The sequence below is a fragment of the Carcharhinus amblyrhynchos genome, chromosome 14 (genome assembly GCF_965287045.1).
Source record: "Carcharhinus amblyrhynchos chromosome 14, sCarAmb.v2.hapA, whole genome shotgun sequence".
Taxonomy (NCBI): Eukaryota; Metazoa; Chordata; class Chondrichthyes; order Carcharhiniformes; family Carcharhinidae; genus Carcharhinus; species Carcharhinus amblyrhynchos.
The window spans coordinates 29830609-29844195 of NC_137337.1; the positions used below are offsets into that span (position 1 = coordinate 29830609).

A 13587-nucleotide genomic window follows, 5' to 3' on the forward strand; every position below is an offset into this window, starting at 1 on the left:
ATGCAGATGCCTCCATGATCCCTTCGAAAGTATCTCCACTTCTCTCACCGCAGGAAGCTGCTACTGGTGCAACAACCACCTCTGTCGTCTCAGGTCTGAAAACAGTGAATTTAGGTACACTTTGGGAGTGATTGGTCTTACTATTCATCTAGTTCTACAATGTCAAGCTCTATTCTCACTGTCTTTTCGCAGCTATATGCTCATACTCTTTCACACATAACCATCGCCTCCAAATTTTCCCAGCTACCCAGCCCACTGTCAACTTGGATAACAAATAGCTCAGCAACTTCTCTCTGTGCATAACCTGAGGAGGCCCCATGCCACCAGGGTGACCCAGTACCAAGCCCAGTGGAAAACGATTGAAGCATTTTTCATGTTTTTTTTAACCAACAGCTTTGCAAATGGGAAATCACAGAAAAATATTGTTCTTATGGTGAATTTCCTACTATGTGCAAGGACAGACATTAATTGCTTCAGGGCCTTAGGTTCTCCAGTTTTTGAACCTCCTCTATCTGCCACTTGTCTGCCTAAGCTGTCGGCCTATGTTGTAATGTCCTAACTATGTTAGGGGTTGTGCGTTTCAAACAAAAAAGATATGGCTTGCACACGTAGACTCAAAGTAACACACAATAGGTTTATTGAAAGAGATGTTCTCTGCACAGAACAGGAAATGAAACTAAGACAGAAGTACCTGCGAAACACCCCAATGACATCACCATCATATCATGTGACTGACTCTTAAAGCAATCATACAACCACTCAAGTATATAGCATATGCCCTGTTGCAGATAATTGGTTATCCTCACATTTTGTCACTTTTTTTGGCAAATTTTGCACTTTTACTCTCTGTTCTAAGATCCAAGTATTTTCATACATTTCATAAAAGGCACTGACATTTGTGGAAGACTACAGCCTCTTGTCCCCCAGTCTGAAAAACAGCCATTGCCACAGCTCACTGTTCTGAGTACTTAGGCTTTTTTTTTAGTCTAAGCTGACATTGGCTCTTCCATTTCATGAATCTTAATTTTGTTTCTTAGGAAGAATTACATCACCTTGTGATTTCTCCTTCTCTGCTTGCTTGGTCCTCTGAGGTGCAGCCCCAAGACTCCTTGGTTTATAGGCCAGTCCTTGGCAAAAGAACATGAAAGCATGTAGTCAGCTTCCACATTCAAGCAAGTTGGATTCAGATTCCAGGTGTAGTGTTATATAAGGTTTATTTATCACAAGTAAGGCTTACGTTAACACTGCAATGAAGTTACTGTGAAAATCCCCTAGTCGCCACATTCTGGCGTCTGTTCAGGTACACTGAGGGAGAATTTAGCATGGCCAATGCACCAAACCAACATGTCTTCCGGACTGTGGTAGGAAACTGGAGAACCCAGAGGAAACCCACGCAGACACGGAGAGAATATGCAGATTCTGCACAGACAGTGACCAGAGGCTGGAATCAAACCCAGGTCCCTGGCGCTGTGAGGCAGCAGTGCCAATCACTGTGCCACGCCACATATGTGTCTATTTGTTCATGTTATTTCCAATGACCATTACAATAATGAATGTTTAAAACAGAACCCGTTTTGAATATTGCCAATCTCAAGTAGGTTGGAGGAGGGGAAGAAGCGCACGGACACCTGTTCACATTGATACCTTTCAGCTAGTTTAATTTATTGACAGTCAGTCACAAAACAAACCTTTGAACCTTAGTGTTAAAGAATGTACCAATAACTTCCATTGTAAAAAAATCTCTACATACATTCCAAATGTAAACCGTATGTTTTCACTTTGCTGAAAGTGTGAGCTGTATTACCAGCCCTGTCATTACTGCCTGTCCTTCTCCTGTCCTCACGAGCAGACAGCTCCATTTACAATGGGGGAATATCCATGCATACAACATTTTACCAGGGAGCAGGTGGTGGGTGGGTGGAGATGGAGTAGAAGTTGCACAGTCATAGAAGTGCAGGCTTTTTAGTTTTCTCTCTCTCTCTGTGAACAGCCTCTGCAGGCTTAGAGTGCATCTGTCAGCGGGGGTTCTGCAGATCAGCTGGAACTTGTCTTCAAGACTGCGGCTCCTCTCGGGGGGGAAGGGGGGAGAAAAGACACGGCAGCTTCCACCAATGTGACAACTGGAAGTCAAGTCTCACCATGCTTCAGAAACAGATTGACAATTAGATACAGAACAGACTGCGACATAAGTTTAAGACACATTATACACAAAGCTTATGTCAGTACAAGGAATTTAGTGCATATAGTATTGACGGTAAACAGTTCATTACATCTTATTTTCACCATTTAAAAATGAAAGGTTGTGTTTGCGGACATGTTGTTGGGGTAAACATATAAACAATACTGTACATTACCCTCACTTTCACCACAGAGAAACATATTGAACCCCTGTCGAGCCCAGGAGCAGGTCTGTTTTCGGAAGTGACTGTCAGAACTGTTAAACAGTTACCTGCCACACAATGCACCAGCAACCTTGCAGAGGCTTAATTTTCCTGAGGTTTAAGTAAAATCTTTGACATTTAACCACAATGCCAAACCGCGGCCTGTAAAAGTGCAGGAACTTCTCTCTCTCACACTTTTTAGTTGCAGTTTAAACTTCTGGCAAAAAAAAATCATTCCACGGGTGTTACATTTGCTGTGGTAATCCCAGAGCAAATTCCATGGCAGGAGGCCAGTTTAAATGACCTTCCACTGCATGACACTCATGTCCTTCCCGCCAGTGGAGATTAGCTGACTGTCATTGTGTAGAAAGGTTACACTGGTTACATGACTGCTGTGTCCTCCGTATGTGTGACCTGGAGCCTGCAAAGTTAAAAAGAAAGATTATTTTTCTATTCAATTGGCACATTGTGGATTAACAACGAAATTGTAACTTAACTGCACCTGAAGCGGGTGAAACAAACTGTGACTGAGACCTTAGCTCACTTCAGTTCTGAAGGTGCAGATATCAAATAAAGGTGCACTCAGCTTTTGCCAATTCACCTAGAGCTCACTAGGGTCACCACCCTAGATGGATATGTTCCTGGAGACATGATAGGGTGACACTCGGATGGTGCAGTGGTATTGTCAGTGAACTAGTAATGCTCTGGGGACCCGGGTTCAAATCCCACCACATCCAATGGTGACATTTAATTTCAATAAAGTCTGATGACTGTGAAACCATGACAACAGCCCACCAATGTCCTTGAAGGAGGGAAATCTGCTGTCCTCACGTGGTCTGTGACTACAGATTGACTCTTCAAAACTCTCTGAAATTATCTAGCAAGCCATTCAGTTTGATGGCAATTAAGGATGGGCAATAAATGCTGGCCTAGCCATGACAGCCCACATCCCGTGAATAAACTGAAACAAGTGACACCAGATGCCTAAGCGCATTTCTTTACCGTTTACAGTTAGGCTGTGCATGTTAAACACTTCTGCTCTAACTGTTCCATCTGGAGGAAACTTTTTTTAGTCCGATTCCCTGAAACTTTAAGCTTCATGTAGCTTTTGTCAGAAGTCTAGTTCACTGTGGGCAAATGGAGTTTAATCCGGACAAATGTGAGGTGATGCATTTTGGAAGATCAAATTCAGGTGCGAATTATACAATCAATAGCGGAATCCTGAAGAGCATTGACATGCAGAGGGATCCGGGTGTACAGGTTCACGGATCTCTGAAAGTGGCAACACAGGTGGATAAGGTGGTCAAGAAGGCATACAGCAAGCTTGCTTTCATTAGCCAGATATAAAAGTTGGCAAGTTATGTTACAGCTGTATAAAATTTTAGTGAGGCTGCATTTGGAATATTGCCTACAGTTCTGGTCGCCACATTTATCAGAAGGATGTGGATGCTTTGTAAAGGGTGCAAAGAAGGTGTAGCAGGATGTTGCTTGGTCTGGACGGTTTTAGGTATGAGGGGAGGTTGGATAAGCTTGGATTGTTTTCATTGGAAAGACGGAGGCTGAGTAGAGACCTGATAGGAGTCTACAAAATTATGAGAGGCATTGATAGGGTGGATAGCCAGAGGCTTTTTCCCACGGTGGAAGAGTCGACTACAAGAGAGCACAGTTTTAATGTGAGAGGGGGAAAGTTTAGGGAGACATATGGGGAAGGTTTTTCCACACAGAGGGTGTTGGGTGCCTGGAACACATTGCCAATGGAGATGGTGGAAGCAGGCACATTATCAAGATACATCTTGAATGTTGCTATAGAGATAGAGGTGAACAAAGGACAGAAACCACGTATCAGGTGCAGGCTTGCTGGGCTGTAGGGCCTGTTCCTGTGCTGTATTGTTCTTTGTTATTCATACTGCATTCACTACTGGCACAGCCATTTTCAGAATTCTAACAGCCCCCTTTGGACTCTAAGAACATTGCGGCTAATCCACAAAAATATCCCTTTCCAAAATCAATAGGGTTCATTCCAGTGATACACCTGTAAACAGGTTTGAAACTTTTTGCAATATGTAAAATATATTCAGGCATACATTGATATTTAACATTTCTGAATCCTCTGTTACAAGGATTAGTAACAGCAGCAAGGCACAAGACAAAGAAAGAAATATAATTCATGTTTCTCAGGCGAAAGGAAACACTTCTGCCCCATAAAGTCTCTCCGCATAACTTCAATGAAACACCACAGAAAACAGCACAGATTCTGTTTTACTGGGCCTGCAGAACCCACCTGTTTGCCTTGTAAGGCCAGATCACCCAGCTGCCCTTGCTTGACAAGAGGACTCAGACAGGGACATGACCTTCTTACATTCCTACATCAGGTGTTCTCACTCCTTAGGCTCACATTACCCCACGGGACTTTAAGTTGGGTGCTAATAGGATAACTATTGGGATGGTGGAGGGCCATTTGAGCCTGGATAGCCATTCCTATAGATGGGGTAATGCCAAAGATTCTATACTCACTGAGCAAGCGGGCACTGTGACTGAAATGGCACCTCTGCCTCTGATTGGCAGGGGACAGGGTGGACTCTGACTGACCCACAGCTTCTGGACAGCATGGTTCTCAGAGGTTCAAGACCTCTTGGTCTTTGGCCCTTATTCATTCTTTCATTAAATGGCTGCAGATCCAGTGTTGATGCTTTTCAAGTCAAAAGTGGTTGTGATTTCCAACAGACAATGGTTCTCAACTGGAAAGTGGTGGAGCAGATGGGCTACAAAATCCCCAGCCAGGCTACTTATTGTCTGACAGATGAAGAAATAGAGAGCAGAGGTATCAAACCTAGAGGCAGCAAGTCACCGAGCCTGGCTTTTGAGAAGTGACATGGTGGTACAGTGGTTAGCACTGCTGCCTCACAGTGCCAGGGACCCGGGTTCGATTCCTGGCATGAGTCACTGTCTGTGCGGAGTTTGCACATTCTCCCCGTGTCTGCGTGGGTTTCCTTCGGGTGCTCCGGTTTCCTCCCACAGTCCAAAGATGTGTGGGTTAGGTGGATTGGCAATGCTAAGTTGCCCCTTGGTGTCAGGGGTCTAGCTGGGGTAAATGCATGGGGGTATGGGGATAAGGGCCTGGGTGGGATTGTGGTCAGTGCAGACTCAATAGGCTGAATGGCCTCCTTCTGCACAGTAGGATTATATGAGTGGAATAGATGGAAAGGTACTCAAAGGAGGAGAAACAACATTTTAAAAGGGTCGGACGAGAAATTCAGAGAAAATTAAGTTCAACGTCAATATAAAAAAAAGTGAACCATACCCTGGGCTGTGAACATGGACATGAAAACAGATGCACTTTGCCAAAGTCATCGCCTGTAGACAACAGTTTTTTATCACTGGATCTGCAAACAGCATTGATGTCAGTTCCATCTGACCCTTCAGGCCAAACTCCTGCAACACACATATACACACAAGTTATTAAAAATCAGGTACATTTCTTTCATAGACCTACACTTGTTCCCCATCCCAAATTGTCCTCGAGGAGAGGAGGATGAGCTGCCTTCTTGAACTATTGTTTTCTTTCCAGATCTTACAGCACACGCTGCCAAAAAAATTCAAGGGGGTGTGTTTTATGCTGGCAAAACCTGGTTTCACTGACATTGGGCGCCATCTTTAAAGAGTGTGCCAATCAGACATTGAATAAACTGCCACTCTGCCCACCATGGGAGTCTTAGCACGCCTCTCCATCCCAACTGGAGTCGGCACTTCCATACTCCGCCTCATAGATCATTGGCCCCTTCCCCCAACCCCTCCAACAGTCAGAGCCAGCAACCCCCACCTCACCCCCATCGATGGCATTCCCCACTCCTCATTCTGCTCCAGGCGCATACACAAATCTGATTGAAACTGCGCCCACCCCCCAAATTCTCCACGGGGCTCCCAATGGGGCCAAACCCCGGCACTGGTTGGCACTGCCAGGTTGAACCTTTGTGCTCCTGGGGGGGTGGGCCATGGTAAGTTCACATCGAGTGATTACCACTGAATATCCGGTGAGGGGGGAGTCCTGGAGAGAGTGTTCATAAATAACAAGCTGATGTATGAAAATGAGTTTCCTGTGATCCTGCAGCAAGTTGCATATCATCCCACTGGCAAGGGGCCATGAGATTGGAACCTGGAAACTTGCCGACGAGAATCGTGCTCTCTGGATTTTGAGCACGTGCCCCTGTTCCTGCAGATGGAGAGTGCGGCCTCAAAATTGGCCCCGAAGTTAGTGCATTGTACTCTTGGACTCCTGACAATTTGTTCAGACATGTACTTATTTATTTATTGCATCATTTAATTTTAGAGATTTTGTCTAGAAATTGACCATCCCACCTGCCACAGGAATCGGACGGGCGAGGGGCGGACAATGGGAACATCCGTTGACCTTGGTCAGGGTTTTATGGTTCCGGGACAAGCAAGGCCGTAAAATCTTGCCCTTCCTTTCTCTTCAACTGGGGAGGCAGGGGTGCAGTGTTATTGTTACTGAATCGGATGGTGGGGTGGGGGGGATGGTGAGCCGGTGTGCAACGGCCAGCAATGTGGGGGTATCGACTGGCCAGCAATCGGGAGGCCAGCAGTGCGGGCTACTGTGCATACACCGATCCCCGGTATGACAGATCACCACATACGCAGTGGCCTGTTCAGCGCTATGCCCCTGGTCTTTCCAGCGGGAACAGGCCCTGCCCACTGATTTTTAATGAGATTCATGCTAGGGAACTCTGTGATGCACAGAGTGTGGGAGATTCATTTTGAAAACCCCGCTGAGAAAACCAACGGGATTTACTCCAGTTTGTATGCAAATTCGGCACTTTGATTTTTTGGGGGAGAATTCCACCCCTGGAATTATAAGCGTCACGATGACCATGAAATCATTGTGTGACGTTAGTGTACCTTTAAGAGAGTCCTTTAAAAAAATCATGCCCTCTGCAGCTCACAGACTCAGCTGATGTCACTGTTGCCAGCTTGACTGGAGAACTCCTTTTATTGCAGCTTAAACAGGGGTTTGTTTATTTTTACCTAGATGTTTGTGACTGTGCATTGTTAAGAGTAAAACTGGTTGGAAGGTCAGATGATAGGAGCTTTTCTCAACTGCAGTTTAGAGCTGCAAATTTTAGTTTTAGAAGGGACAGCAAGCTGAAAATAAGTGTGCCCGATTTTACCATTTTGATTTTAAGTGCTGAATCTGGGAGTAATCCAGATCTGACTTGTTCTCTGGCACCCCTATGCCCACTCTGCCTGAAAAAAATCAGCGAATCTAAATCGTGCTGTAGAAGCCTGTGGGGCGGGGCTTATCCGATTGGAGCCTTCAACTGCGCATGTGCAGTAAAACAAAGTTTGAAAAACGCTCTCCTGCCATATCGCTCTCAGGGTACATAAAGCAGCCCGGGAGCGATGGCCCCCACAGACATTGCTCCAAACTCACAATATAACTGTCCCCTTATCCACCCCTCCCCCCCCAATCAGAGTGATCGCAGCCCCCTGCCCCCCTTTCCCCCAACACCGATTGCCCGCAGAGTGGCAGCAGACCCCTCCTTCTCCCCGCCTCACCAGAGATCCATCTGACCCGCCTCCCTCCCTGCCCCCCACCAGAGAACGATCTCACCACCTCCGTCCCCTCCAGAGAACAATCTGACCCACCCCTCCGCACCCTCCCCCAACCCCATCACTGATCTGAATCAGAGAGCCACATGAAGCTCTGAATCCAGCTCTTCAAAAGCTGGAGCGCCCGTAACAGACCTTTGCCGAGCGTGTCTGTTTCACACTGAATCTGGACGGGTGAACATGGTGGTAAAGGGTGAAATGCAGGTAAGTTTGGGTATCCAGCTCATTAAATCAATTTAAATGCATGCAAATGCACTTAAATTAATGCCGCGCACGCTTCGAGCAGGGTGCCGATCGTGGCCATTTTAGCCGCTTGGTAAAGGGGGAATCGGCACACGTTACTCGCCTCACACCTGACTTTACCAAGTTTTTGTGCCTGAACTGTGCCTGAAAACAGGCGCAACTTGTTGGTGAAATTGGGCCCAGTGTCTCTTTCTCTCCCTGTTTTATTTGGAAATTCTGCTGGTTATTTGAAAACAAAGAGAATCTGCTGTTGGTGGCTCGACCAGAGTCTACCTTGGGTTCTGGGAAGCCGTTCTGGGTCTGTCAAGAGGATAACTAGAACTTACAAGACTGAGGAGACAATTTTACCATTGCGTTGCAGCTGTTTTTGGGCGTGATGCAGTGGTAAAGTCAGACGTAAAGCTTTCAATGCGATCGGTGTGGGTTTTCACGGCTGTGCCACTTTACGAGCACTGGATTTCCAGCGTGGTCAGCCTCTTGTTGGAAGTGGGTGGGAGGTAGGTTAATAGGTGGAAATTTATTATAATGCTGTTTTACATCTCCTTAGCAAGCCCAGAGCTCAATTGTCTGGGTTCAGCCCCCCTTTGTGGCCCCACCGGGAAAGGTTCTGGCCGGCGAGGAACTGACGGGGAGCAGTCGACTTGGCCTCAGGGGTGGAACCGATACCAATGAGGCCTCCAGGGAGGTTGACAGCAAGGGGGGGGCCCTTGGGCAGTGCCACACTGGCACCTGTGCAATGCCCCCCCCCCCCCGGGCACTTCAGCAATGCCCACCGGGGAGAGCAAGGGGGCGGAGTTAATGGGGCAGACTAATGGGGGTGGGGTGATTGGGGAAGAGCCTTATGGGAGCAGGCCCTGTGGGCTGGGGCTAAAGGGGGGGCAGGATCAGTGGGGATGCGGCCAATGTGAGGAAGAGGTTAATGTGGGGAGGAGGCCCATTGCCACTACAGTGATTGGTAGTGGGGGGGAGGGAGGGAGAGGCAGCCCATCACCTCTGCAAGGATCATGGGGGAAGGGCAGAGGGTCTGCTATTGGTGGGGAAGGGGTGTCTGCAATTGGTCTGGGCGCTGAGGGAGTCGGGGGGGGGCTGTATCTGGGGCTGCAGGCCCCCACAATTACAGGGGGGGGTGAGCTGTTTCAGGCAGCCTGCATCAGCAGGGGCCTGACAGCTCTCTCCTTTCAGTCAGAACCCTGTTACTGCTAATGCAGTAACATGCAGCATCAGAGTCCATCACAGACTTTTGCAGCGAGCAATAGACTTGTCGAGATCTTTTCAGCAGAATGCCGGGGGGTGGGGGGGGGGGGGGGGGGGGGGGGGGCGGAAGGGGAGGTTCCTGAAAACATACCCAAAACACAGATCTGAAACTCTCAGTTTCAAGTCAGTCCAGCATTTAGTAATAAAATGATAAAATTGCCCCTGAGATTTTCAATTCTTCAACCAAAGGCCTCAATTCCAGTATCACGTGAGTATTAGTCTTTGCTGTGTTAAACTTGTTTAAAGGGTTTTGTCTATGGCAAGGGTTTTGTTTGTTTGGAACATTTTAGATATAGTTGTTAAGGATTATGCATTATAGTCGTTGTTTGTTTTGTTTGGAATTAGTTCTTGCTAATTTTCTTTCCATACATGTTTATTATATTCTTAAATAAACTTTGTACGATAAAAGCTCCCTGGTGGGTCATTTGAATCATACCTCAGGTGAACCATATCATGATTATCCTGGCCAAATTCAAGGTGCAAAACTTATGATCCAGGTGGGCTCCATAAACATTGTGGCGTTTCAATTGTTGTAAATCCCTTATGTCCTTTAGGGAAGGAAATCTGCTGTCCTTACCCAGTCTGACCTACATGCGATAATGTGGTTGACTCTCAAATGCCCTCTGAAGTTAGGGCAGTTAGGGACGAACAATAAGTGTTGGCCCAGTCAGCAAGGCTCACATCCCAGAAATGAATTTTTAAAAAATTGCTTCAAGCCAACAATGTCAATCTTTACCACTTCTTGCTCACACTTTTCATAGGTTGCACATTAGCCAACAATGAACAATTACTACCTCCAGAATGCAGAATCTAACTCAAAATATTGGACAAATGGAATCCCATATCAGTTGCCTCCAAAAAAAGCCAGTGTTTCACTCACTAATGTAACTTTAACAAATTTTTGAAAAGATATCTTTGTAGCTTCCCAAAGGACAGATTTTCCCCATCCTCACCCTAACTATGAAACCAGGCACCCATCAGGAAGATTAGTATTTCAAAGTTGCAAAAACTAATTAGCTTTATGTTCTTTCAGTCACCGAAGAATGAGAATTTTGAGAATTTGAAGAATCAAGATTTAATTTTTTAAGTGTTTCATTTGCCCTTCAAACATTCCCTACTTTAGGGGGCTTGATCACAGGCCTTACCTCCAATAGATTAAACTGCCATCCCATCTATTTGAATGTAGAGTAAGTTCAATTGACCGATCAAGCTTCATAATTGCTCTGTCTGTGCTTGAGAAATAACCTCACCTTTCTGTGATGACCCAGTTGGATTAACCAGTATACGTGTAATGTTCTATTAATAGAATTATTGATTTAAAAGTTATTCCAGACATAATAACTAAATTAATGTGTTTAAAAGTTCCACAAACTTGACTTCCTTCTTTTTATTCTATTCTAATCTTACTAATAACACATCTCTCAAAGTCTGTAGTATCCTGTCCCATAAAACAATCAACGTGCATTACAAAGATAGCCAAATGTTTTAGACAAGGCCCTTCGGCCCATCGAGTCTGCACCGACATGTGGCAAACACCTGAACTCCCACCTAATCCCATCTAGCACCACTTGGTCCATAGCCTTGAATGTTGTGATATGCCAAGTGCTCCTCCAGTACTTTTTAGAGAATGTGAGGCAACTTGCCTCTACCACCCTCCCAGGCAGCACATTCCAGGCCGTCACCATCCTCTGTGAGAATAAACCTTTCTGATAGAAAGGTTTTTTCTCATACCCCCCCTAAACCTCCTGCCTCTCACCTTGAACCTATGTCCCCTCGTGACTGACCCTTCAACTAAAGAGAACCGTTGCTCTCTATCCACTCTGTCCATGCCCTCACAATCTTCTCTGCTCTAAAGAAAACAACCCAAGCCGACCCAACCTCATAACTTAAACGTTCCAACCCAGGCAGCATCCTGGTGAATCTCCTCTGCACCTCCTCCAGGGCAAGTTTTCCTTAATGATGCCAATAAAACACTGAAGGATCTCTCACTATTTCACAATCCGATTCTTACTAAAAGGTATCACATCCTGAAGAATCATTCAGGCCGTTGTTTCTTTATTGTCCAGAGTTTTCCTTTAATATTTGCTGCCTCTTTTGCTCCACAGACATGTAGCTCTTGTGTCGATTGACCTAAACTCCCATGAACATGTGGCCAAAAGAACTAAAAACATTTTTTTAAGATTACCTTTCCATCTGTGGAAGAAACAACAACCATCCCATTCTCCTTCATAACTCATGACAACTAGCCATGTGTCAGCTGAAGGATTTTCTTAATGCAAATGTGACTGGTTAACGTTTATCTGGTACCTCAGAATAAACGCCAAACTCACTCCAATCATTTAACTTGCTTTGTTTTGACTCTTAGCAGCTTACTCTCAATTTCATTGGCAGCCACCAAAATTTCACGATCCTGAGGACTTTTGTCATCAGAACAACCTGTTGCCTCAATTTCACCACCCAGTCTATTCAGGTTATGGCCTGCATTTCCATTTTTATGTCTACTGGGTTGTATACTGTGAGAACTCTCTCTGGCACAATCAACGTTTCTTTCTCCAATATGTGATCGATTTCTGACGCAGGGATCACTTCCGAACTTAATGTCAGTACTTACACTGTGCTTTCTTATGGGTATCACTGACTGGGCATTCCTGCCAATCCCAAACTGCCCTCCATTTCAGAGGGCATTTAAGAGTCAACCACACTGCTGTGGGCCTGGAGTCACACGTAGGCCAGACCGGGTAAGGATGGCAAATTTCCTTCCCTAAAGGACATTAGTGAACCAGATGGGTTTTACAACAATCAACAACAGTTTCATGGTCATCAGTAAACCTTTTAATTCCAGATTTTAATTCAATTCAAGTTTCAACATCTGCCGTGACGGGATTTGAACCCAGGTCCCTAGAACGTTACCTGGGTCTCTGGATTACTCACCCAGTGATAGTTCCCACCATTGTTGTAACCACCCCCCCCATTCACTAGACTTCTCTGGAATATATGTCACCTGAGTATACATTCTGAACAATGGAGCTGTGAATGCGATAGCTCTATACCCTGTGTCCTGATCACCCACATCGCCATTATTCAACCCTGGATCCACTAGATGCTGTTCCCCAGTGCCCTCATCATAAAACACATGAGCATTTGAGGAACAAATTGCCTTGTTTAATTCTATCATTTATGTTTAAAGTTTATTCATTAGTAACAAGTAGGCTCACATTAACACTGCAATGAAGTTACTGTGAAAATCCCTCCGTCGCCACATTCCGGCACGTGTTCGGGTATACTGAGGGAGAATTTATCATGGTCGATTCACCTAACCTGCATATCTTTGGACTGTGGGAGGAAACCGGGGCACCCAGAGGAAACCCACACAGACACGGGGAGAATATGGAAATTGAACTAGGGTCCCTGGTGCTGTGAGGTAGCAGTGCTAACCACTTTGCCATCATGTGCATTTACTCAGAGTCTGATATTTTGTAATTAATTTTGATCAAGTCCAGGGAATGAACCTTAACTGTTTGGATTTTTGGTAACGGGGTAGAAGCTTGAGTCACAAAATTTCCCAGAGTTTCAGACGCAGATGCTGAGATGGACTGGTTAGATGGCTTGCCTCATTTCACTAGGACTTTGTTTCAGCTATATTAAAAGCTGGTAACATTTACCCCTGGCACCCCATCATTGCACCACCTTGCCCCATGCTTCTTCCATGCCCCCTCACACAATATGCACAATGAACGGAACCAATGTTCCATATCATCAGTGATTGATCTTGAAATGCTTGTGAAAAAGCACTCATTCAGAAATCTGCTTTATAAAACTCTGCTGCTTTTACAACCTTATAAAGCGTCAATCAGACATTGTCATTCATAGTTTCGATAACAGAGTTTTACCCACTTTGCATCTCTTAATCTTGTCCAAATAAACATTCTTTGATATTTTTTAAAAATTGTAAGAATAACTTAATATAACCTCAAAGATGTCAATCAATCAAAGTTAACATCCACTGTAGCCTCTGTGAACAGACACTTGTTGATCTAATCCATCAGTGGGGCTTCCAATACAGCCAAGCATTCATAATGAGACA

The 13587-nt window shown here is 45.3% G+C and overlaps 1 protein-coding gene across 8 annotated transcripts in view; it reads right to left on the reverse strand.

Moving 5' to 3' along the window:
* Positions 1 to 614: 614 nt before the first annotated feature.
* eml1 (EMAP like 1) overlaps positions 615 to 13587 on the reverse strand; it is a 203686-nt gene continuing 190713 nt past the window's right edge. For all 8 annotated transcript variants that reach the window (XM_080202531.1, XM_080202532.1, XM_080202528.1 and 5 more), the window contains 2 exons: positions 5683 to 5813; positions 615 to 2802 (listed from right to left, as the gene is read on the reverse strand). In XM_080202531.1, the coding sequence (XP_080058657.1) occupies positions 2677 to 2802; positions 5683 to 5813 (257 nt within the window). In that variant the 3' untranslated portion in view covers positions 615 to 2676. The remainder of the gene's footprint in view (positions 2803 to 5682; positions 5814 to 13587) is intronic.